Source organism: Haliotis asinina, chromosome 5 (genome assembly GCF_037392515.1).
Source record: "Haliotis asinina isolate JCU_RB_2024 chromosome 5, JCU_Hal_asi_v2, whole genome shotgun sequence".
Lineage (NCBI taxonomy): Eukaryota > Metazoa > Mollusca > Gastropoda > Lepetellida > Haliotidae > Haliotis > Haliotis asinina.
In genome coordinates, this window is record NC_090284.1 from 55,748,774 (window position 1) to 55,773,665 (window position 24,892).

Consider the following 24,892-nt stretch of genomic DNA (forward strand, 5'->3'; position numbering starts at 1 on the left):
CGTTCTATATAATAGCATATAATACCATTGTAAAGTAGTCGGCCGCATTCCGACGTTGGTTAACAACATAACAACACTGAAGAGCAGTAACACTCTGGCTTGGTGTGATTGTTCATTGCGCCATCACTGGAGATATACTGGAGTGCCTAGTACCAATGAATTATTTCACCACCATTAAAGAGCTTGATCACTACTGCACATCACACGCGCATGCATGCAAGTACACAGTGCTCACGTATGAACTAGCACCGATAATGGTAAATTTGCAAGGCTCTGGTGCCATCATAACTCTTAGACTCCTGGAAATCTAATAACCTATCCACTTTAGCATTAAGTTCGTCGCTCTTTTTCACCTGTTGTCGGAGAATATGCTCAGCGTTTGTAGGATTATCTGCTGTATTGCTTCGAACCTTCCTGTAAGACATCACAAATCTCTTTCCAGTGAAGTCGCCAGTAGGTGACTGGTTGTCTTTATCTGTATTTTCACTAATTGATTCTTTATGATCAACCCCAAGCCTTGGAAATATATTTGTCAGTTTTGAAGTCCATTTAGAATACCAACCTTCAATAAAGATGATGGCTGATAGGTTTTGTAACCGCCAAACCATTTCATTGTTTGTTTGTGTGTCGTGAAATCGATTGGTCATAATACCAATAAGGGCATTGATCATCAGCAGAAAGGTGATCAGTATAAACAGAGCAAAGAGAACTAATATTATCCCATCTTCACGGGATTTCAACAGCTGTTCAATTTCTGTTAATCCAACCATCAGTTTTCCCATGGTCAGGAATGACATACCATAATGTGAAAAGTCCTCTACAACAGTATCATTTGCTTCACTATGTAGAAATGATGCATGCATGCATGCCGTGAAAACAAACACCTGCATCAGGATTAAAACAGCTAAAGGCACAACAGCCGTAAACAAAGCCTCATTTAAAAGGACAATATACACGCTGAAACGCCTGAACATTCGCAGGAAGAACAATATTGGCCATGTACCAACAATTATAGCCAGCACGAGGCACGTGCTTTTGTAGTTAACAAAAACTGAATTGGGTATCCTGTACAGTACTGAATCGGCAAATAAAAAAATAGCAAACAGGACAAAGGTCACCCTATACACAACATTGTGGTGCATTGCTGTCAATGCAAATGGCTGCTTTGTAAAACAAAATCGAAATGGGAATTCTTGTACGAAGTACAAAATAGAACATACAAAAGTGTAAATGTTACAGAATTCAAGAAATCCACTTGGCCAGTATATTCCTTCAGTAACACCAGCTCTTGCAACAACATACACACACAAAATGCAAATCGAAGAGACGTGGAATATACACAGAAACAGTAAGAGAGGCCAGTATGTGTCCATTTTACGACGAACCATTTCTTCAAAAACGTCTCCACGAACCAGTTCAGTTGCCACTGGTAGTCTCTGACAACAGAGTATTTCGGCAACAGAATTGCTATGAAACGGGCCATCATCAACTTTAGGTTGCTCTGTTCCTTTCTCAGGTTTAACGCCATTTGACTCTGTTGAGTTAGGAGGGGAGGGTTTCTGTTTACCCTTTGCCTCCACTGAGCTGCCCTTTTTATCGTCAGTTCCTGTTTTGTTCTTCGGTGGTAGAGACCCCTGAGCTTCAATCAAGGCAATTTTGTCCATCTCAGTCACATCAAAGCGTCTTATCTCGTAGAGTTCATCATGGGGATGCTCCATGAGATAGACTCCTTTAACTTTGAATAAGTAGGCAAACAGTTTTATGTGACCACTTTCGGCTGCAAGCTGAAGTGCTGTCATGTGATTCTTGTTTTGTCTGAAAAATATCTTTCTTTTGTAGTCAATAACATCTTCTTTAGCACCCTCTGCTTTTTGTTTCATTAATGACTCTAAATATGACATCATGTCTACTGTCCGTTCCTCACACGCAGGAAAGCACTTCACAAATCGCATGATGCTGTGGAGAACTGTATCTCCTAAGTAGTTCGTCTTTTTGAAAACATCCTCTTCTTCACTAAGTAATTCAATGGTCTTCACAAATCTATTTTCTGGCTCCCTGTATGTGTCGTCTTTGTTTGGATCGTTCATGTAGCACAGGACAGCTGTGTGGAACGGTAACTGTGCCATGAATACAGTTCCATTCATCCTTTTACCAATCCACTCCCTATCACATGCATCCTTTGAAACCATTCCGAGCATGAGTTTTACCAAGACAAAATTACCCTGAGCAACTGCAATGAGGAAGGGTGTCAGTCCTTTGTAAGTGTCTGTGTTATCGGGCCAAGTACCAATGTCGATGTTGATAAGATCTGGAGCATCTTCCAAAATTGCTGTAGCTGTTTCTGTCTTATTAGCACATACTGCTAAATGTAGAACTGTATGGCCCCAGAGTTCTTCAAAGTCTTCTCCTTCATGTTTATCAGTGTTTTTATTAGACCATTTCCTCTCAGCCTTCTTAGACCATTCCCTTTCATCTTTCTCAGACCCTTCCCTGTCACCTTTGTTTCTTCTGTATCGGTAATATTTTATCATGCCTTTCTTGTCTTTCAGGGTCTTTTGGTAGTGATAAAGACATTTGGTGTCTGTTACTCTCAAAGACACAATCTTCATCACAAAATCTTCAATGTCTCTCCAGTCTGAAAAGACATTAACCATACATTGGGTGAACTAGCAAATAATATAAATCATTCTCAAAACAGTGTTTTTCACGGAATGAACGTTGGACGTTGAAATGAACACTGCATTTTTTACACAGCATTATACAATAAAATTTGCAATATATGGTAACCTGAACCTACACTGCCTTTTGTGACTTGGTGTTGTGAAAATAGCATTTAACACCAACACTAATTAGAGTGTTGGTTTTGATCACCTAACTAGCTTCCTTTGGAAGAACTCTGACAATCCACTGTAGTCACATTGGATGCGGATGATAAACACCCTGTTGATTCACTTCATGCTCCCTAAAACCATTGAAACTGACCTTCAGTCAATCTCTGAAATAAGCCGACAAAGTTTTCAAGCAGTATCGAAACTGACCGAGTAAATCAGGTAATTTACAAATTCAAATTGCTCACGGATTTTCTTACAAGTTGATTTTGAAACTGTTGAAACTAAATGTCAACCTGAAATCAGGACGTAAAACAACTAAAGAGCAACCATTTATGAACAGGTTGTATACTAGAATTAATAAAGTTCATCAAGAAACACAGGAGTCTGTCCCCTTAAATCCATAAGTTTTTGAAGATTCCTCATGGGCCTACGTCATGATATAGTGGAAAAGTCCATACGGTTTTAATGCCCTACAGTACCTTCCAGAACTTGTTGTAATGGAAGGATGTTGACATTCATTAATTCAGCAGCCACATAAGCTCCTCAAGTACACACTCATGTGTTACTGGTTTACAGATGGGTTTAGAATTGAACTCCATCCAATCGCGCTTGTGGTAACAGACGACTAAAGCGTTTGCCTTGTTTGACACGTGTTACCATATCACGATTGTGTGAAGTGATGTTAATGAAGTTAATCACTGTGTCTTGTGCACATTCAGTTATTTCCAGACTGCCAACATTTAGCTGGAATATTACTCAACGCGACATTTAACAACACACAAATTAACAGCATACTTGCCAGAAATAATTCCCTTCATTTGCTTCCAAGTCAGTCGCTTATTGAAACACTTGTCTTCAGGAGCCTGCATCAACATGCATCCATATTAACACGCGTTTCATACAAAAAAATGGAAATAGGGTCATTCTCAGCATCTAACAAAAAACTACATGTATACATGTTTTAATATTGTAATACCATGGAACATGAGAGGGTGCATACAGTGAATATCTTCTTACTAAATCATGTTAGTGATGAGTAGATAAGGCATCGTGTCATTTTTCTAATAAACTATTAGTTTTAGGTTCAATACACACGACATTAAATATACATGATCGTACGGAAGGAATAGGACAGTACGCAATTTCCTTGAAACCTCTATTAAAATATTCAGGGAATCAAACCAAGTAGTAGTGTAACTATGTTTTGAATCAGGTCTCAATCTAAGGTTTACTTTTGAAAACAAGGCTTCATCAAGAATGAACAAAATGATTCATCCTTGCTGGGATGTGTCCCGCACTGGTTCCATCTTTAAAAGTAGCTGTAAAATTACGCGACAATGTCATGGATAGGGTCTACCATAAACTCATCGAAGTAGGCTGAGGAGTAGGTTGAATACAGGGTGGTGCGTCCTCTGCTCTCAAGGCTATAATCAACAAGAAGACACAGTCATCAATATCCCCTGCATTACCTCCAATTTCAGTCTAAGTCACACTTGTTGCCATGGAAATGCCCCTAAATATCTTATTCAGAATTCCAAAACTATCAAAAGGCACCAGCACATCACTAGACCAACCTATGTTTCAAGTGTGGTGAGGTAATATTGAACAGTTTTAGAGTTCTGCTCCGGAAAAGATAAATGTGCATGGACGGACGGACGGACGGACGGACGGACGGACGAACAGACGGGGTGCATTTTACTACCCCCGCAAAACGTGTTGTGGGGGATAACTAAAGTGTCCATGAGATATTGCAGCCATTTGGTACCACACACACCTAAACTATTGTACAGAGTTGTGAATTGGCCTCGATTAATCACTCGATGTAGAACTAAGTAAATATTGAGTCCATCGACGTTCACTCCGATGATGTTGAACAACCATTTCTTGGTCAATCTCCACATGATAGTGAAAAAAAGAGTTTGAATCTTTAATGAGAGAGTAATACCATGTTAGGGTGCTATTTGTAATTCCTCTCTGATGAATCCTCTCAACGGCATGTCGTTCAAGTTCAGTTTGCTGTCTTTGATATTGACTCAGTCAACGTGGTATATTTTCATGGACCATATCAGATTGGTGGCACGCTTTTCTGCTGCCTTACTCATATTCACCCGCCTGGTACAAACACCTCACGCTGACTTGGTCTGGTAAACAACATTTTCAATCGAAGGGCTACTGTCGCCCATTCTGCAATGAATTGGCGTCGGTGTACAAGATTTCACACCTGTTACGATGGTGTTTGTAGTTGAAGTCATTCATCAGGTGTTTGGACAAGTCCATTATGCTCAACATAGACCATTTGGTTGAGCTGGAGATGGCTTTGAACCATGTGCAGTGCTGCCAAATAGTTGTCAAATATTTCACTACGGTTGAATGCTGGACTGGCTATCAGTTTCTCATTTTGTTTTCCTCGTGAGATCAGACTAATTTCACCATCAGTCTTCTTCTCAAATTCTTCATCGTCTTTCCAAACATGGAGTTGTTCACCAGTTTATACAGTCTTTTTCAAAGTCGATGGCTGCTTGTTTTCGTTGTTCAAATGGATGTAAGACTCCACCCAGGGACTTTGATCAAATGTGAGCACCCTGTGAATGTTTGTGAGTTTCAGGCCCAACTATAAATACAGTTAACGGTTCGTATAGTGCACGACATATTTTCTCTTGTTCATCACATTTGGGACGAGTGTTTCCACGTTGGCTAGCTTGTTTGTTTCACAACAAATTTCCAGTATTGGTCCACTGTCAATCGTTCAGGAGCAAACAGATAGCTGTTACCCTTTTGATGTAATTTCTGTGCTATAGTCCACGTCCACTTTAAGGATGTAGCCTTTGTTCGAATCCGGCGCAATGCTCATCATGTCAATGCTGGAAACCCATTTACACCCCCCGATGGGTAGATACTGATTTAGGGCTCAGCTGTAAAGGCTGTTGGTGTCGAGAGAAAAGTGAATCTTGGTCGTGCTTGAATCATAGCCTTTCACGTATTTGGTATTCATTTTGGCATAGGATATGCAGACCATCAAGACCCCCCCGTGCAGCCATTTCTTGATAAACAGGTGCATACTGTATTGGTTAACAGTGTCAAGTCTTTTTTAACAAGGCGTCCCAAAGGAAACCGGGGCTGGAGAAATACCATGCAGGGTCGGGTTGATACTGTTTCAAACACGTTTATATGAATATCTCAAATACATTGGCGAGAAGGACCAAAACTGTTTACAAGTGGTGATATTCAAATCATTCAAGTCACCTGAGAGTAAAAGCAGTCGATGGGGATTTAATTTCGTTTCCGTGAATCAAGAGCAATCAGTTATTTGTTCGTAAGGGTACATTCCCTTCCTCAAACTGTTGAGGGAAGGCAAGAGAAAATGGGTGTTGTTGATGAATCTCAGACCTTTTAACGAGAAGGGAATGTATTTTTCCATGTTGTTACCTATGTACGTTAACTTACCATTGATTTATACGATGACCTGCATGATGAGGTGGGCAGCGTAACCTCTCAGGTTGTGAAACACTTCAGGAATGGGTGTGGTTTGGATATCAATTCTAAGCTTTAAGTTACATGCGTTGTGAGCAAGCGCATCAGTTTTGACCGGTGATGTGACAATGATCCCTTGTGACATCCCCGTTCATTTGGTTACACATACAGAAATTCTCTGCCTTCTTATCAGCTCTCCAGTCATCTGGGGTCACATGCATGGGAAAGATGTTGGATAAGGTTTCTTTATGTTGAAAGAAATGTCTTAGTATTTGGATCGTAGGAGCGTTCGTTTGCCCGTTGTCAGACGACCACATCTCTGAACTCACAAGCTTCGTGTTCCTACTTTTTGTATGAGAAACTTTGTTCAGACGTGTTGAAGGCTATTTGACGAGGGCTTCAAAGTCAGTGTAGATGATGTAAGGTTTTGGCCTTTGATCTTTGTTGTTGAGTAATTTTAAAGTGTTATTTATTTCCCTGGGCATGCCGATTCAAATGCGGCAATCATCCCGGTGCGAGTCCAGCAGGTCAGCTCGCGTGAAGCCGTGCAGACACCGTTCGCAAAAATGATATTTCCTGCAGTCTTTTGTTTGCTCACACAACAGTCTGCTCACCATTTTTATAAACTTGTAGTGATACTTGTCACCTCCTGGATCATGAATAAATGTATCATCTAGTGTGCATTCATTAGTGTCCTGTTCGAATTCCCGTCGGCTGGAAACAATCATCGCCTTTGTTTTTGACGTTGGCAATGGTATGCTTTTCGTTGTTGTAGTCCAGATAAGATCTGCCTGTGAACGGTTTATACCTGGCTATGTCCAGGTAGATGAAGTCAATCTTGTCCAAGATCCACCCGGAATCCAGGAATCCATGGATCCAGGGATTCTTGTATGGTTTGTCGAGGTGTTGATGGACACGTCAATGGTTGGGTCATGACTTCTTGTCTCCCTCTGAAGTAAGGTTGGATGTGGTGCCATCTGCCTGTTGTTTGTCTAGAGACATTTTTGCCCTGATCTGAAATTTAAGAATTTCCAGGTCGTTCAGTTCCACGTCGACTTTGTCGGCCATTGCTGTTTTGTTGTCATCGATGTGCATGGGTTTGCCAACAGTTATTTGCCAGCCTCTCAGATACTTACCGACTGCATGTTTTGTCTGCACAAACTGTATTTTGACGGGTTTGTGTTCCTCCAGCAGTTTGATCAGCTTGGCTTTTCTCAGACTGGAATAACCTCTCAGCCCGCAGTCCTTCACTTGGTGTGTGAGCTCTTTTTCCGGTGGAATGTGTTGCAGCTGGCAGAGCTCAAAGGGAACAGGAAGGAATTATGTAGTTTTGTGTCATGGCTTATCTGATGGTTTTCATCATTTCAGAGTCTGGCTTCATATCTCTGGTACAGCTTGTCAGTTTCTTTTGCAGGCATTTCTTTTTTATTTTGTAGGGAGTGAGGTCCCCACCGAAGGATTGTTTGGTCTTGTTGCCAGTGATGCCATTCTCGCAGTCTTGCTCTCCTTAAGAATATCCCCCATCATTTGCAGTTTGTTACACTTCATCTTATAAAAAGGCAAACAGTTTTTAAACCTAATACAATAATATCCAATGCATGCAAAACATGCTTCAATTTGCTTAAGCTATGCTTAAATGCGCCAAAGTTTTTGCTTTAATTTTGCTTAAGTGATAGAATTTTTAACAGGACTTTGACGCGTTTTGTGTCAGGGAGCTGGGTATTTTTTCTGCTAACATTCTCGTGTGTACAAAATCACGAATCCCTGTCTTGCAGTGAAACCATCACGTCTGCTCCTGCAGGCCTTCCACATCCTTTTGCGTCCACACCAAATGTTGTGCTGACTCATGTGCCTACTTGAGAAAGCTAGATATGACATATTTGTCACAGTTTCTATTTAGTCATTCAGTCGTCCAGGATGAACATCATCGACTCACAACAAATTGTTGTTGTGATAAGCTTTCAACCAGTCTTGCAAATGTGTTCTTGGATCCACTTTGTGCACGTCTGGGTCTGTCATCACCTATACTTTGTGTATGTCTTGTTCATGTGCACAGTCACGCCAGGAATGTGGTCAAACGCATCCGAACAGTAACCCTCCAGCATGTCTAACACAAAAACTGTTTTGCAGCATCTTGTCTTACCCCACATCATGCCGCAGTAAATCAAGTAAGGGATTGCAATAAAGGGCTTGCATGAATCTTCCATTGTATATATTAAACTGTGCATCCATTATCATGTAACACTATAAGTTCAATTTGCCTTCGTTTTGAGCTTTTATTGTGATTTGGGTGGTGATCCCTTCGCTGCTGCTTTTGATGTGTCATCTGCTGCGTCCATGGATCACATGTCCAGCCACAGCAGGTACTGGTCGTTAGGCATTGTCCTAGTGTAATTGGAGGCGAGACCAAAATCCTTGATGATCACGTTGATTTCCAGTGGCCACTTGATCATTGGAGGTAAGCTCAGAAGCCATGGCTGAACTTCCACTTTGGTAATATTATGGTTTCAATATTTTTCATTCATTTTTCGAAAGAGAGCAAATGATCAAAATGCCCGTCATTGATCGAACAGGCACATTTAGATTGATATCCCACAAAGTATCGCCTTTATTTGTGACAATCTTCCAATGACGCAGTTCACGATCATACAAGATGGCTAGTCCTGAATACTGGTTGCGAATTTATCAAGCCAATTCAGGATTCTGGACCTTGTCAAAATCCAGTAAAATTTTGTCAGTGTTATTGTGCTCCCCCTAACAATAACGTGGCTGCAGACATTAAACGTGGGCTCATATTCCAACCTATTGTACAGTGCAGCTTGGTAAAGTGCCATGTGATCCTCCAGCAGTTTTAAGTCAATGCAAAGTCGAAGTCCTCGGCTACAGACATGTATCTCTTCAGGATAGGCAATGTTTGACTTGTTTGAAAGCATACCTCACGTTCCCACCGAGCATACAGCATCAGCTGGACAAATGCTTTGGTATTTCATGTGAGATTTGGATGATTTGGGTGGTGATAGAACCCCCATGCTTGATGAGGATCCAACCTCATTTATGAGTGACACCTTCACCGACCAACTCTTGAAGCAGAACGTGAGAAATTATTATGATGGTTTAAAGTGAGAAAGAAATTGTGTTTAACCTCCTTCTCGACACTATTCCTTCGTCGACAGACAGCAAGAGCACTCCACTTGAGTTAGAATACGAATATTGATCTCATGAACACTCTCACAAGAAAACTGCTCACTTTGTTGACTCTGATCACAACAGCGTCAGCTTGGTTCAGCATGAATTAAACATGCAAGATTACTGTCACACACGACCCAAAGAACTTCCTCCCAAGATCGTCCAAGATCTGCAAAACGTAAGGACTGAACTCGGCCACGTTGCAGGCAAAGACGATCTGAGAGACGTGCACCAACGTGCCAAAGAAACGTCAGACAATATCGAACAAGTATTGTCCACAGACTGGAAACATGAGTTTCCTTAACCTATTCAGATATTATCCTCCTTTTCACTTGATCTGAATTTTCCCCTTGTGGAGGTGAAAAGTGACATCACAAACAACCATGGTTACACTGAATTCCAATTCCTTGTTTCATCGGTAAATGGTATTTACAAATGAATTTTGATTTTAAACTTCAATAGCATCATCTTTCTATATTTCAAGGTGAGATGTCGACAGCATGTCCTTAACACAGACCGTCCCTGTTTGATGAGATTGTAAAACGATTCACAATGCATCTGGCTCATCGGTTAAACCTGTTATGCACCAGAACACCAAACTTTTCTAGCAGCAGAGCCTCGTTTTGAGATTTCCACGATTTCCAGGTTTCCATTTGTCTGAGCTCGCTGTATAACAGAGCACACTGTATGGTGTGTTTGCAAGGATTAGAGGGAGCAACCGCTTAAATGTATCAAATAATGCTGATTAATATTTATCTATGTATCCTGTTAAATGAGTTAGCCTAAAACCGACACTGCTGAGTAATCAACGTTTTGACTTGATTTCATTGGTTTGAATTCAATAGAGGACAGTTGCGACAGACAAACTTCCCATTTGGTATCTGTGGGTGTTAGACAACATGCGTAAACTGAACAAAATTGGTGAGCACATTGCTCGCAAGAAAAGAAAACTCGGCCAGATACAGGACAATGAGGACATAAAAATCTTCATTGAAAGCAGACCTGGTAGACTAAAGTCTGACCGAGCTGGAATCCACTTCCTCCAACCATGAAGCTCTTTGATCACAAATCAGCCATGTACAAGAAAGCATCGACAAGGTATCACCATTGCCAGCATTCTGACGGCTTTGGGCTTGATCATATCGACCCTCATCGTCGAGCTGATGGGCGGTAGCGGTGGCAGCAGCAGCACGCCCATACCATCAGGTGGTGGAGGCAACAGAGACTGGATCAAAAAAAAAGGCTGAAAGCCACCGAAACTGGTATCTTGAGCTGCATCGTCTACTGGTTTCTTGTCGAAAATTGCCACCTGGCTGAGTCGAAACCTGTGGCTGGTCTGGTGTGTAATGATAAGGCCATCATAGTGAGAGAGTGAGTGAGTTTACCTTTACGCTGCACTCAGCAATATTCCAGCTATACGCCAGTGTGTAAAAAATCCAGTCTGGACCAGACAATCCAGTGATCAACAACATGAGCATCGATCTGCACAATTGGGAACCGGTGACGTAAGATAGTTGAGAAAGCATTCTAGGCGTTGCTGTCCGAGTGTCCAAATCATGAAAATATCATCCATAAACGATATGTAGATGTAAGGTTTATCGTGAGCGGTGGTGATAGCTCTTGTGATATTGTTTGGTGAAGCAGCATCAGTGATTGATGGGATGCTGCTATTCAGTTCAGAGCTCTGGAGTTTAATGAGTGGGCGTAGAAGATTAAGTGTGCTTTTCTTGAGAGCTTGGGCCCTGACTGTCGTCAGCTCAATACGCTAGGTGGCTGAGGGTATGCACCTTGAGGCTGGCCGCATTTGGAGTTGTTTTTCTCAGGTCCTTGTAGACTGACATGAGGCAATCTGGTAATTTGACCAGCGAAAACACTAATGAAAATAGTAAAAGGGATCAGTCTCTGGTTGACCCACAACAACAATACCTGTTTGCCTAAACCAGTCGGCAGGGAGTCATCATGACCATGGAAGATATCACTCACCCAAATTTTCCTACCCAACAACAAACAACTCATATGTTTGAACTGCACGCCCAATAAATGTCTGAAAACCAATTGGAAACTATCTCATAACCTATATATATGATAAACCATCATCATGCTCTGTGATCTCGGGGACAAAGGGGGATTCGATTTGCGTGACAGGAACAACACCCTGTACATCCTGCACTTAAAAGACAACATGTACGAACGAGTGTCCCTTACAAATTTCAAAGAGCCCGACTGATGCTCAACATCACAAACACCCCGAACTACATATTCTTGAAAAATGATGACATCTCCATAATAAAGAACTACGAATCATTCTCACGTCTTTAATCCATCGAGAGATAATACTATAAAAGTATAACAAATACCTGGTCACAGGGGCAACATGTTAGCAACAGTCAATGATGATGGAACTTTTGTCATGCACAATATACCCGATTACCAACAGCATTTTCTTTTTTTATTATAGCATCAAATTACGCTCATCATAGAAGCCTATCCTGCAAACGCTTCTGGGTCATGATCACTTTTGAATGGAGTGTCCGTAGGCTATGACGAGAAACACCAGAAGCCAGCATTGCAATATCATCCTACAACGGGAGTCAACAACCGTAGCCAGCCTCGGTGGAGTTTGTGATATAATAAAAAAAATGATTCAGGTCTTTACTATTTACTTGTATGAAGATCTCAAGTTTATCATCCTCAAATACATTAGATCAAAGATTAACCAAAAACCAATTGAAAGATCTTCCTTAGTATAGTATCACCATGAGTGACGAGGCAAACCTGAGTCTAAGTACCACCATCGCATTCTTTGATCTTCGGGACACACAAGGATTTTATCAACCTAGTACAGAAAATGCCTTATAGGTATTGCACCTACAAAACAATATGTACCAAAAACGAGAAGTAATAATCAAATTTCAGATGAACTGGATCATCAATATCATCCTTACTTACTATCTTATCATAGTTGAACCTGTTGTCACGGGAATAAAAACTAGTTAGATAGGTAGGTCCCTAGTAGTTTCCAACTCATATGAATAATTGTTTCGGTTGTGACATATAAGTGAGATCTAACTTTAACTTGAAAAAGAACGTGACGTGTGACAGATTAATCATTTTGTTCATCCTTGAGGAAGAATTATTATCGGAAAATAAACCATAGAGGTTGACAGAATCCAAAACATACAGCTATAACATCAACATAATACTGACATGCCAAGGCATGCTCTGATGGCATGTAAGTAAAACAATTTTTTTCTGACGGCAAATGAGTAAGCTCTGACCTCTGGACATTGTGTGGTCCCCTCCATTTTTCCAGACAGCAATTCGAGATACCCTTTCTTCTCAGTGTTCACAACAATTCCCTTCAGCAGATCAGCGGACGGATCAGTTATGGCCTTGAGGCATTTCTTTTCGAGATCATCGATGACCTTTTTCGCTTTCTCTTCCTCTTTCATTTTCTCTTTCTTTTCCTCTTTCTCTTTGGCTTTGATGTATTCTTCTATTACTTTGTTTATCCTGATGATAGCTGGGTACACTAAAATCAGACTTTAAATAGTATACTGACAACACATATCAAGTAATTAATTACTTTAACCTCCCTACAACGCAAACGAAATGGTGAACATGACATTATTTGAATATCATTTGTATCGAAGTGTTTTCACAACAATGGGTACCAATCCCCACACCCGGACCCTGGCCTGTTAATGGAATTGGATCTGAGTGTTTGGTGCTCTCTCTCTCTCTCTCTCTCTCATCAGTGAAGAGTGTAGATAGATACCTACATGTAAACATAATGCGGTGGACATCTTGCTGTTCCAGGAGGTTTTCAAATCCATGACGTGGGGGTATATTGTCCCCTCTCTGTTTCTGTTCCTGTTCCTGTTCCTGTTCTTGTTCCTGTTCCTGTTCCTGGTCCTGGTCCTGGTCCTGTTCCTGTTCTGCCTTTTCTCTCTGTTCCTGTTGAATATAGTTATAAGTAGAAGACCGTATATGTATCCATTTGAAAATCTAATAATATATGCAAAGTATTGGTCATTTCATAACAGGTCAGGTGAAATGGGGTTAACGGCCACGTGAATGCATGTGTAATGTTCAGATCCAATACTTCTGATTGTCTTGATGAGATTTCACCATTCTGAACCTCACAGAGTGGCATCATGGGTAATTTTATTGAACACACATGGCGACCTCATCACCAACAGTACAACAGCGTCAGGTACCACCTTAGTGGCAGCTGAGACGCAACAATCTAGAGTCGACACGTGATGATCTGAGGCAGAGAACGCAGTGACCAGTCCTTATGAAAGGCTTTAGGTCAGGCGTAGTGGGGCAACTGTAACATATAACTTCAGAGTTTAGCCATTCTGAATGTGAACAATCTAGTCTGGGCCAGACAATCCAGTGACCAACAACATGAGCATTGATCTGCACAATTGGGAACTGATGACATGTGTCAACCAAGTCAGCAAGGCTGACCACCAGATCCCGTTAGTCACCTCTTACGACAAGCACGGTTGCCTTTTATGGCAAGCATGGGTTGCTGAAGGCCTATCCAACCTGGGACCAATGTTCAGAGTGATGTGTTGCTGATTTTCCATCCTGGTGCATGGTGATAGGCGTGGTATAGGTTGGATTGGATGCCGGTCTCTAGTGATGGTGAGGGTGATGTCACTATCAACGTTTCACCGGTACTCGTGGGAAGTGTGACCTGATTCACGGTTATATCACCTGGTCCCGTTAGTCGCCTCTTACGACAAGTGTAGTCGCCTTCTATGGCAAGCATGGGTTGCTGAAGGCCTATTCTACCCCGGGACCTTCACGGGTCAATGATTATACAGACTAGAGTAACAGCTAGAGTAAAGTATGGAGGAACATTGAATTTCAGACATTAAATAGGAGTTTCTCAGCCCTGGTCCCACAGATATGGCCCTCTTAAACAAAGAATTGAAACAATGCATTGGCGAAATGGCAATTTGAACCCAAAACTCAGGGATTTCGATGATAGTACATACACCTGAAAGAAAGAACTTCGCAAAATGTTTAAATGATACCTTCTTATGTTCAATGACTTCTTCAAACAGCTTTCGGTAGCCCTCCAACTTCTCAAAGTTGGCATCTCTGGCATCATTTGGAAGAACTTTGGCATCCTCCAGCACTTTATCCCAATGTTCCTTCAACTCCCGTGGATCTCTCCGCTGTATATCCCAAATGGCCTTAAATTCTAAAATCACAACACATTTGTACGGTGTTGGTATAGGTATAATTTAAGAACCTTCGTGTGTGATTTTCTGTTTGATCACCGTTGAACTGTAGATGTTTGTTTGTTCAATTTTTACTGCCAAAAGTGTGTAATAGTAGCATAAATGACTACAAGATAATGATGCCTATACGATACTTGCATAATAGACAAAGATGTATCTATAAGCCACCTAACCTATTTGTTTACATTAACAAAACCACGTGTATAAAAAACAACCCAACCCGCCGATAAATAAACACAAACAACCAAGACACTATTTTATTCGACCCAACATCCCTATTTCTAGAATATAAATTAACCAATCTCCTACAATTAATGAAATGACATAGTCAACCATTTTCCAAGATGCATGCAAAATTTCATAAAAATCGGTAGAATAATTTAGGAAATAATCACATTTTAGTGAGCATGGGGTCAGTCTGGTGAAAGGCTAACAATCGTCATACTTGCTATATATTAGTGAGGGAGTATGTGTCTTAAGGTGAATGAAACACGGCTCTCAGCAGTGTCCCAAGCTGTCTTGCTAGCATAATGTCGGGACGTGCTTGTAGTGAGGTGAGAGCTGTCTGAAGGTGAAGGAAATGCAGGTCTCAGTAGTCAGTGCGTGTGGGCTCGGTTGTAATGATGAACAGCTGGCAGACTTGAAAGGCAACAGCTGACTAAAAGTGAATGCAACGCAGATCTCGGCAGTGGTCGGCTTGTCTCGAGGGTTGGTCTGAGTGAGCATTGTATGTGTGTTGCCTCGGCTGTAATGATGTATGGCTGGCTGACAAGCGAGGTGGCAGCTGTTGGGCAATAGTCCCTACCATCTCGAGTGTTGTTATGAGTGAGCTCTTGGCTAATCAAGCATGGCTAGCTGACTAAAGAGAATATAGCTGTCAGAAGGTGAATCAAGTTCTCTGCAGTCCTCCTAGAGACTCGCCTGGCTAATCGACGAACAAGTGGAGAGTTGTTCCCTTACAAGACTTGGTTCAAATCACTTGCTTCATTCTGTGGTACTTGGTGAGTTCCAGGAGCACCAAATTCCTCTTCTGAGATTTTTCTCTGAGCACAGTGAAAATATGATCCTCTATCATGTTGAGCTTCGATTCGGTCAGAACTCTGATTTTGTTGTGTTTCGTCACTTTGTGACAACGGACGCTGCGACAACGGTGGACAACAATCCGATGCCTGATGTCCAAAGACAGTCGCTAATTGATTTCCTCTTTGATTTGTTGTTTGATTTCACATACCTACTTCAAACGAAACCCATCTATGGTTACGATATTCAGTTGGTCGTCCATCAATCGTCGGGGAATATACTTGAGGCTAAGATCAGATAGAACCCCTTTGTTTTTTAGTTCTATAAGACGATCATCATTCATGATGGGATGGGGATATGATTGATCCTTGATCATCGAGACTGATAATCTAATTTAACTGAGATTCGACGATGTCTTCTCATCACGTGTACCAACCAAGTCAGTTAAATTTTATTGTGGCGAGAGCAACGTCGATTGGTCGTCATCATCAGTGAGGACGAACTGGTATAACGTGTTTTTGGAGAGACCTAAAAAAATCGCCTAGACTGCCATTGAATGCCCACATCATCACCCATTTGTTGTTGTTGCAGACCAGATTGCATGTCTCTTTTGCGAGACCTCCTGTCTCTACATGGCCTGTCTCTACATCGCTTAGGTTTCTACCCCCACCACGGACAATTTCCACTCGACTGCAAGAATTGTTTTTCAGTTTTAACCCATGCACCTTGACTTCAACATCGGGCTCCTCGAAGTCACATCTGTAGTCAAAAGTTGACTACATGTTCTGCGTGGGGCAGTACATGGCTCCGGATACCATGCCTCTAAGGATGAACTACAACAACAAAACCAATCAAAAGTTAGGCATCAACCTCCACATCAATGTCATGTCCCACCACCCACGCATACCGGGCAATGCAGCAACACCGTCTACACCCAAAGTAGTATGGTGCAGACGATCAGTCAGCAACATGTCTGTCACAAAATTGTGCTGGTGCTTGGCAGGATTGCAGTGGGATTTGCCTCATTTGGTAAAAAAGTCTTTAGCGGCAACGTAAACCAATCTGGCCATGGGCAACGATGAAAGTTTTGACCGAACCATGTGACTATTTTCAACAGTGAACTGAGCAGCAATGAGACGATGCTGGCCGGCATTCCCAGAAATGGTTCGCCAGGGCTTCACTTACAGACTTTTTTTCTCATCCAGTGTTTGAGGTCGCCACCGATCTTTCCTCGTGCAAATCGTGCATGGCCCGCATGGCTTTGTCCAACCATTGCAGTTCACGAAGGTCATAAGGGGTGGCATGGTTCATCATGGACAGTATGTCACTCAATCCATTCGATGCTTCCCCACGAGTTGCAGCACATCTATCAGATTGTGTCGATCCAACGCTGTGCCCAGTTCAGTTAACGCAGTTTGGAGGGTCTCAGTGGTCTTCCTCAGTTGTAATGACAACATCAACATATTCAGACACAAAGGGAATGCAACGCTTGTGCACAGAATAAGCTCTCGGATGGATGATGAATGATCAATCTATTTGTGATCCAGCAAGGTGACCACTATGTCCCACAACAAACCACTATGCGTGGACCAAATATTTCAGCAGACTGATGAATGACCATTCAAATCACAAGGAAAAGGAACACGCTTGCAAACGGTGCCTGCACACTTCATGCGAGCCTACCTCTTGGAACGCGATTCCCACCTGATCTTGCAGGCCATCTCGAGGATTGATAGCAAAATATTGTGCATACCCAACAACATGGAAAAGTATATATCTCCTTCTCACATAAGTTCATAGAGAGTGTTCAGTTTCTGATGTTGTCTCTAGACGGTCTCATTAAAGCCAAAGAAACAAACGCCCTCATCATCATGAATCAATTCACTGACGCTGAGATGGGACCTCTGCTGCTGAAGAAAGGAATCTACCCTTATGAATTCATGGACGATTGGTCCAGGTTTGACAACATGAAACTGCCTCCCATTGAATGTTTTCACAGCAGCTTGATCGACTCGTCCATCACCCCTCACCATTACGTGCCCACGATCGACGTGTGGGACAAACTGACCTGGGACGTGTGGGACAAACAAGACTCATGGTGACTACTGAAACTGTTGACAGATTAAGCCATGCACATGTTCGTCAAGAAAGGCCTGTGAGACGGCATTTCCATGGCCTCCAAACGCTATGCCAAAGCCAACAACAAGTATGTGAAAGGCCACGACCTAGGCAAATTGACCAAACACCTCCTCCACCTTGATGCTTACAACCTTTATGGCTGCGCCATGAGCCAGTATCTCACCACTGGAGGATCAACGTCGGTAAACGCCGAAAGCCTAGCGCCAGATTCGAACAACGGCTACCTGTTCGTAGTGGACTTGGAATATGTGCCAGCACTCTATGACTCGCACAACAAGTATCCCCTGGCTCTCGAATGATTGACGGTGAACACGGACTGGATGTCTAACTACCAACAAAACTCAATGGGAAGCAACAACCTGGCCAACATAAAACAATGCTTGATGAAACTGAGTAACAAAATGAAATAAATCGTCACTATCCCAGCCTGCAGCTGTACCTGTCGCTGGGATGAAACTCATGAAAATCCATTGAGTACTCGAGTTCGATCAAAGTAATTGGATGGAGTCCTACATCTGATTGAACACAGACTTGTGAAAGCTGGCCACCAGTGACTTCATGAAACACTTCATGAACAACACCTCTTCATGAACAACTCTGTGTTTGCCAAGAGCATGGAGAACTTGTGAAAATGCGTTGATGTCAAGCTCATTACATCCGCCAGCTTCGATGCCTCATCATATTCGATGATGATGTACAGCACTGCACATGAACAAAACCCACATCATGGTCAACCTGTCCGTTTATGTGGGGATGAGCGTCCTCAAACCGAGGACATGTTCAATGACATGAAAAAATGCATGCATCTATACAGCACCAGCGACTGTGCCAAAGACCACCCTTTGCACAACAACACGGGTGCACGAACAAAAATGTGCTTGGCAAGATGAAGGACGCCAATCACTGAGTACATTGGACTGCAACCCAAGATATATTCCGTCAAGAAAGACAATGAAATCAGAAAGGTGAAAGGCATTAAGAAATACGTGGTGAAAAGCACATCAAGCATGCCAGATTCAAGTAGGCAAAAAATGTTCGAACACCAAATGAACATGCTGATAAGCCATGGACACAGAGTATGCAAACTGATGATCAACAAGACCTTGCTGTCTCCCATGGACATGAAACAATGGATCGCCGTTGACTGAGTCACCACTTATGCTTACAGACAGAAACGCCCATTGACCAATTAATTGAATGTGTTGCGCACATGCATACACACATCCTTGGTACGTACTGAGGGGCAAATTTGACATTTCGAAACCGAATCACATTCTCGAAGCCTACCTCCTGTTTCTCCAGCACGACACGGTGAGACACAAAATGTACTAGTATGCACATCACCAGTCGCTACAAGGAAGCTGAACCACTGACGACCAAAGATTTGAACAAAGTCGCCAAAGCCTTGGAACGCATCTACAAACACACTTTATTGACTTGGCCACTTTATTGACTTTATTGTGAGCCATGTCGCAACTGCTGGCAAAGCATGACATCCAGGTGAGACAAGGCATGGATGGAGCTCACTGCAGCCAAGCCATCATCGAGAGATTCAGTCGCACCCTGGCTGCATGCCTGTTCTCGCATCAACACTCGCATGATTCGTTCAATCTCAAAACAAGAAACATGGAATGGGTCACACACTTGCCAAGAGTGGTGCATCAACAACGAAGTCACCAGACTCATGGGCAAGAGACCTGTCAAAGCTATCAAAATGAAAACAGTTGCCACTGGCATTGTAATAAAATGGAGGAGAAACCATTACTGGACTACATCAGCATTAGGTAGTTGTATACAGCTGGACGAATTGGAGGGAGACAGCAGTCTTCAATAAGTGAAGACGACACGCAACCCTAAGCTACAAACAAAGAGATGCATCTCAAAAGCAGCAACCCAAGTCTTCGAGATCCTGCTGGGGAAATGTTCCCATGTTTTCCTCTCCAACTGAGAAAAACAAATCCTGGAGTGATAGAAGCACACTTTCTACAACCTGTAACCAGTGATTCGATATCCCTACCCTGTTTCTGGAACTGTATTTTAATTTTTTCATGACCCTATAGAATTTGGCAAAATAGTTGCTTTCATCTTCATCTACCCACCCAACCTATTTCGACCAGCAGCAAACTCTGGATCATTGTGGCTGATGACTGCTGTCTCAACCACCAATTTATAGGCTGGCTCTCCTCCCTATCAATAATCCCGACCATCTTTGAATCGGACAATGTGAGTTGCAAATGCGGTACCATCGACCACTGTGCTGTCAGCAAGAAATGCATTTTGTGGAAAAACAAAAACATAGAGTGCACGCCCCAGGAACGCCTCCTGCTGTAGCGTCTGGAAAAAAATTGAGTTCCCTGATTTCTTCCTGAACATAGTAGACAACTCCCTCCTGTGGATCATTCAACACATACCCCTCCTCTAATCGATGGTGGTTTAGAGAAGTTACTTGCAAATTTCGATTGATTTCCACCTGAATAACATTGTCTTCCTAGCATCCTAAAAACTTTCTTCCTCCACTGACCCCTGCTCGCTTTGAAGTCCATATCTTAAAAACTATTCGGCCAATGTGAACCAACTTTTGCATGCAACTGTCTAGTAGTATACGCAATGGAGGTATGGCATAAGGTCCAGTCCAGGGGCCAAATGCCTTGGGACGGACCTGGTCCCTTACCCCCATTCCCTATACTACTAATGTTAAAATATCTGGTATAATTAATATAATTCTCATCACTGGTGAAAGGTGACATGATTTTTTTTTCAGGAAAGATTATCAAAACAACATTTGAACATAGATTAATAGCAGGCCATAAATCAAGTCCTAAATTGGTAAAATGTGTAATAAATTTCACCTTTTTGTATCACAAAAGCTGATACATGATATTATCAGAACCAATTTACATATTGATAATCAGTAATATGCGAAAGACGATATTTCGGAGTAGCCAACATTTTAGCCAGCCCTACCGTTGACTAATTCATCCATGCACTGTCTTTTCATAAGATTCTCTCCATATGAAATTCGCTGCAATGCTATCAATACGTGTCATACCCTTTACAAGACATACACATTCTTAGGGTACACTGCAATTCATGTCAGGATTATATCTGGAGTCTGGTAACCCTAAAAAATCAATGTTTTATTTGTATCCGCCTATGGCAAGGATTTTCCTAGCCGTGTTCGGGATTCGCACTCGAAAGTGTTGTACTGACAGCTACCAAGTCAATGAGGCTTTTCGTCCTTGCACAATCAGAACATACCATATGTTTACAATACTCATTTAGAATCGTTGTTCTTGTCCAAATAACCCATTCTCTTAACCTTCGGAGGAGATTTTTATATACATTTAAGTAAATAACAACACTAATCCTGTTGTAGGCAATCCACAATAGGCGATGCATTGAATACCATACCTTTGACAATGCCCTTTATTTCTCGACGTGTCAAGAAGTTGCAACTGTTCTTGTCGGTTGTGTCCTGGAAGGAAGATTAATTGCAATGTTTACAGCATGTCTAGGTACAGGCTACTGTCATTTACATATACAGTGGACTCTGTACAATCCGACACTCAAAGACTCAATACCTCTCAAACAATACCATACAGTGATACTGGCTTATACCATGAAATTAATGCTCCATATTTCTTGGTAAATAAAGGAAAATGAAAACAAACTTTATGTGTACATGCATATCAATGGATTTATTATTTTCAGTGTAAAATATTTATACTTGGTACATGTAGTGCTATCACAATTATATTCACACTTTTATGAAAAAATCTTCCATTGTAGATTGGCATTTCTTCTTTTTTGACTCCAGTGTTTCAGTTTCACTGATGTTGACATGTCCTCACATGGGTTCTTAAAATCAACTTGTAAAAACAAAGGTCCATACGTTCTCACACTATTAATAAGGTCCCAGTTAGCAAGTGCTCTGGCCAAAGAGGCTACCAGTGACAGTTGTCAACAGGCTGTTGACAGGTTGATTGGCTTGCTTCTTAGCAATATGGGATTATGTTGGATTGTCCAGGTTTATAGAGTCACTGGTACAAGAAAATGTTGTCGGAATTCGGAGTGTACAGATGTCAGATAATTCAATGTTTGAATGATAATAATTATAGAAGAAAACTGCCGTGACCCCAAAACTAAACCGGAATTCATAAACAGTCTGATAAATCAGATGCCGGAATATGCAGAGTCCACTGTATAGCTATAATGCGAGAGTTATGAACACGTAGTTACAGCTGATGACATCACAACTGATAGATTACAGTATAGGCTGTATCGCTTATGTTCGTGTGATTATCATTGTACTCATTGTTGTATGCACTTGTATCATGTCTACAAACTTTAAAGGGAAATAATGAAAACTATTACTCTACCATAACCTATCTTCAGAAGTTCATTTTATCACTTTCGCTACTGTAATTATCTTAAAAGATTCATGTAATTTACATTGCAAATGAACTAGAAATGACATATCGTTTGTGTGTTCCAAACAAAGGCTGTACCTACTCTTTTGTTCTTTCGTTTGTCAAAAATCAACGTTGTGTAGCACCGCTCCTCAGATTCGTACATATTCTCCACAATATATTCACTAATGTCCATGACACCCTTTCTGAGATTTTCCAACAATTTCTTTGTCTGTGTGTCTTCTAGTGTGTCTATTTCCTTAAGTATTTCCAGACCTGAAATATGTTGAGAAATATAAGACAAAATGTTATGGATGTCAAATTCTTCTTTATTATTATTTGGTGTAGATAATAAAAAAAGAAGTTGGCATCCATAACATTTTGTCTTATATAAGAATACCAGCTTATAATTGCCTTTCAAGAAAATCATATTGAGAAATGGATATCTACACCTTGTAGGGTTATGGGTTCCAATTCGAATCAGTTCAGATACCCTCTTCTCTATACTTTCCAACATGATTCCAGCAATTCAAATGACCTCATTTATTAATAGCCATTAATTCCAACCAGATTCCAAAGATTCAAATAATCTCATCTATCACTTGCGGTACGTACTGAGTATGACTTTCTGGATAGCATCTCTGTCCATTCTGACATCGGTTTCTTGGTGTGCCTTCAAAACATCGCATTAGAAGATGTATCATAGTTTGTCACACAAATTTTTTGAACATAATAAAAACAACCATTCTTCATAATCTCACATTTGTCACTAAATTGTCGAGATCACAAGATTTATGCTTTTAGTTCTAAGGCATTGTATGCGAGAATATCGTAAACGACAATGACGCTTGGTCACTGCATTCTGGCACACCTAATGGAAGTAACTGAGTACTGAGAATGATAGTGCTTTTAACTCTGTTTAAAAGGGATCAGCAGTTCTTCGGGATTAGTTTAAAGTATCTCTGAGTATAGATATACTCTGAGCTTGATTTTACGACAGCTCAAACATATCGAGTCTTGTTTAACGCTGTATACGACAACATTGCTGCAATGTGACGAGAGTTCCTTTGTAACCAGACAAACTAATGGTGGACATTATGAGCATCGGCTCATGTCATCTGAGGTCGAAAAGATGACATCAGACATGATTGCCATTTATAATAAGCTCAGGGAGTCAGCTCTTCGGAATTCCCAATTGCTGAGGCTTCATTGCCATACCGCTAGTGAACAGGTGTAAATGTGGCTTTACCGTGTCTGTGTAAGCGTCGTACAGTAGTATTTGGTATTCTCTTTCTGCTCTCTCCTCTGAGGGTGGAGGCAATTCAAGCTCAGCACGTGGGTCTTCTAAGGCAGCCAGGAGCCCCTTCGAATTTGGTTTTGACACGATTTGGTTGATTCTCACGATAGCATCATGATCTGCAATATATGTTATTTTCGAACACACATGAGATATAACACTTACTCAGGAACACCGAACTGATTATGTTTCAACAGTTAAAAAATTAGCATGCATTTGCATGTATTTTTAATGGCTAATATACTTGCTATTATTGTCACTTTCCACGTTAAATATCATTTGTACCCACTCTATATACAACCGACATCGTGCAAAGGAAAGGTCTTTCAGTGGAGATTTCGGCAATAATGAACAAATTTATTTTTCTATATTTTTAATTATATTTTTATTTACGTCCAAACGAACGCTACCAAGAAATGCATGATCACAGGAGAGCATTAATATTTCAATTGCCAGAGGACTACTGTGAAGTCATTGCACCTGACAGTAGTACTGTCTTTTGTCTGGGGGGATTTCTTCTATCTAAGTTTGTTTTTGTTAATATAGTCTCGTATTAACGATATGGCTGACACCACGCACGCACGCACGCACGCACGCACGCACGCACGCACGCACGCACGCACGCACGCACGCACGCACGCACGCACGCACGCACACACCGTGTTTTACTCATTGAACCACTCACACCTATTGTCTATTGTATCTGACATTGCGTCCCAAAGAGCTATATATATATTACTTTACTAAAATACACTCTACCTTACATCCAATATATATGGAAACAGATGTCTCAGATGGTAGTGGGTACTTCTAATGAGTTTTTGAGTCATATAAAGGGGGGTGGGTGTGGTATGGGGAACATTTGATGACATACGTGAGGCTATTCTACCGATTTCTTTCAAAAACTCTTCTATGTCTTCGCCAGTTACGTTGTCATTTCTTACAACTCTCATGTACAGGTCTTTCTGACTGCCAGTTTTCTGAAAACAAACCAAAAGATTGGTAAGGATATAAGTAGTTCCGTGTAGACCAGATTGATTGATTTAAATTTATTTTAATCACAAATGTGAGCGGAATTGGGGACAAGTTATCGAACATAAATAGATCAGACATTACCCAGAACGCAAACCATAAGAAAATAAGAAAGATGTGGATATGTCTTAATGTGTACGTTTATTTTCATGCTCTGTGAACTCCCAGTGAAAACCCCATGTTCTTGTCTTTAACTAAATCATTTAGATGTTTGACTTTCCGCCAGGCTGTACATGTGATACTATG

General features: G+C 41.3%; 2 protein-coding genes across 2 annotated transcripts in view; both read right to left on the reverse strand.

Moving 5' to 3' along the window:
* Positions 1-242: 242 nt before the first annotated feature.
* On the reverse strand, positions 243-3,350 carry LOC137283917 (transient receptor potential cation channel subfamily V member 6-like). Its single transcript, XM_067815592.1, has 3 exons — positions 3,311-3,350; positions 1,534-2,635; positions 243-1,467 (listed from the first exon to the last, which is right to left on the reverse strand). Exons 1-3 carry the CDS (start codon positions 3,348-3,350, stop codon positions 243-245), a joined length of 2,367 nt encoding a protein of 788 aa, XP_067671693.1.
* Positions 3,351-3,583: 233 nt separating this feature from the next.
* Positions 3,584-24,892, reverse strand: part of LOC137283918 (uncharacterized) — a 30,053-nt gene continuing 8,744 nt past the window's right edge. Inside the window, exons 7-15 of the mRNA XM_067815593.1 lie at positions 24,489-24,594; positions 23,567-23,733; positions 22,933-22,990; positions 22,406-22,593; positions 21,320-21,383; positions 14,540-14,709; positions 13,271-13,355; positions 12,767-13,020; positions 3,584-3,694 (exon numbers count right to left, since the gene is read on the reverse strand). Coding sequence (XP_067671694.1) covers positions 3,584-3,694; positions 12,767-13,020; positions 13,271-13,355; positions 14,540-14,709; positions 21,320-21,383; positions 22,406-22,593; positions 22,933-22,990; positions 23,567-23,733; positions 24,489-24,594 — 1,203 coding nt within the window. The remainder of the gene's footprint in view (positions 3,695-12,766; positions 13,021-13,270; positions 13,356-14,539; positions 14,710-21,319; positions 21,384-22,405; positions 22,594-22,932; positions 22,991-23,566; positions 23,734-24,488; positions 24,595-24,892) is intronic.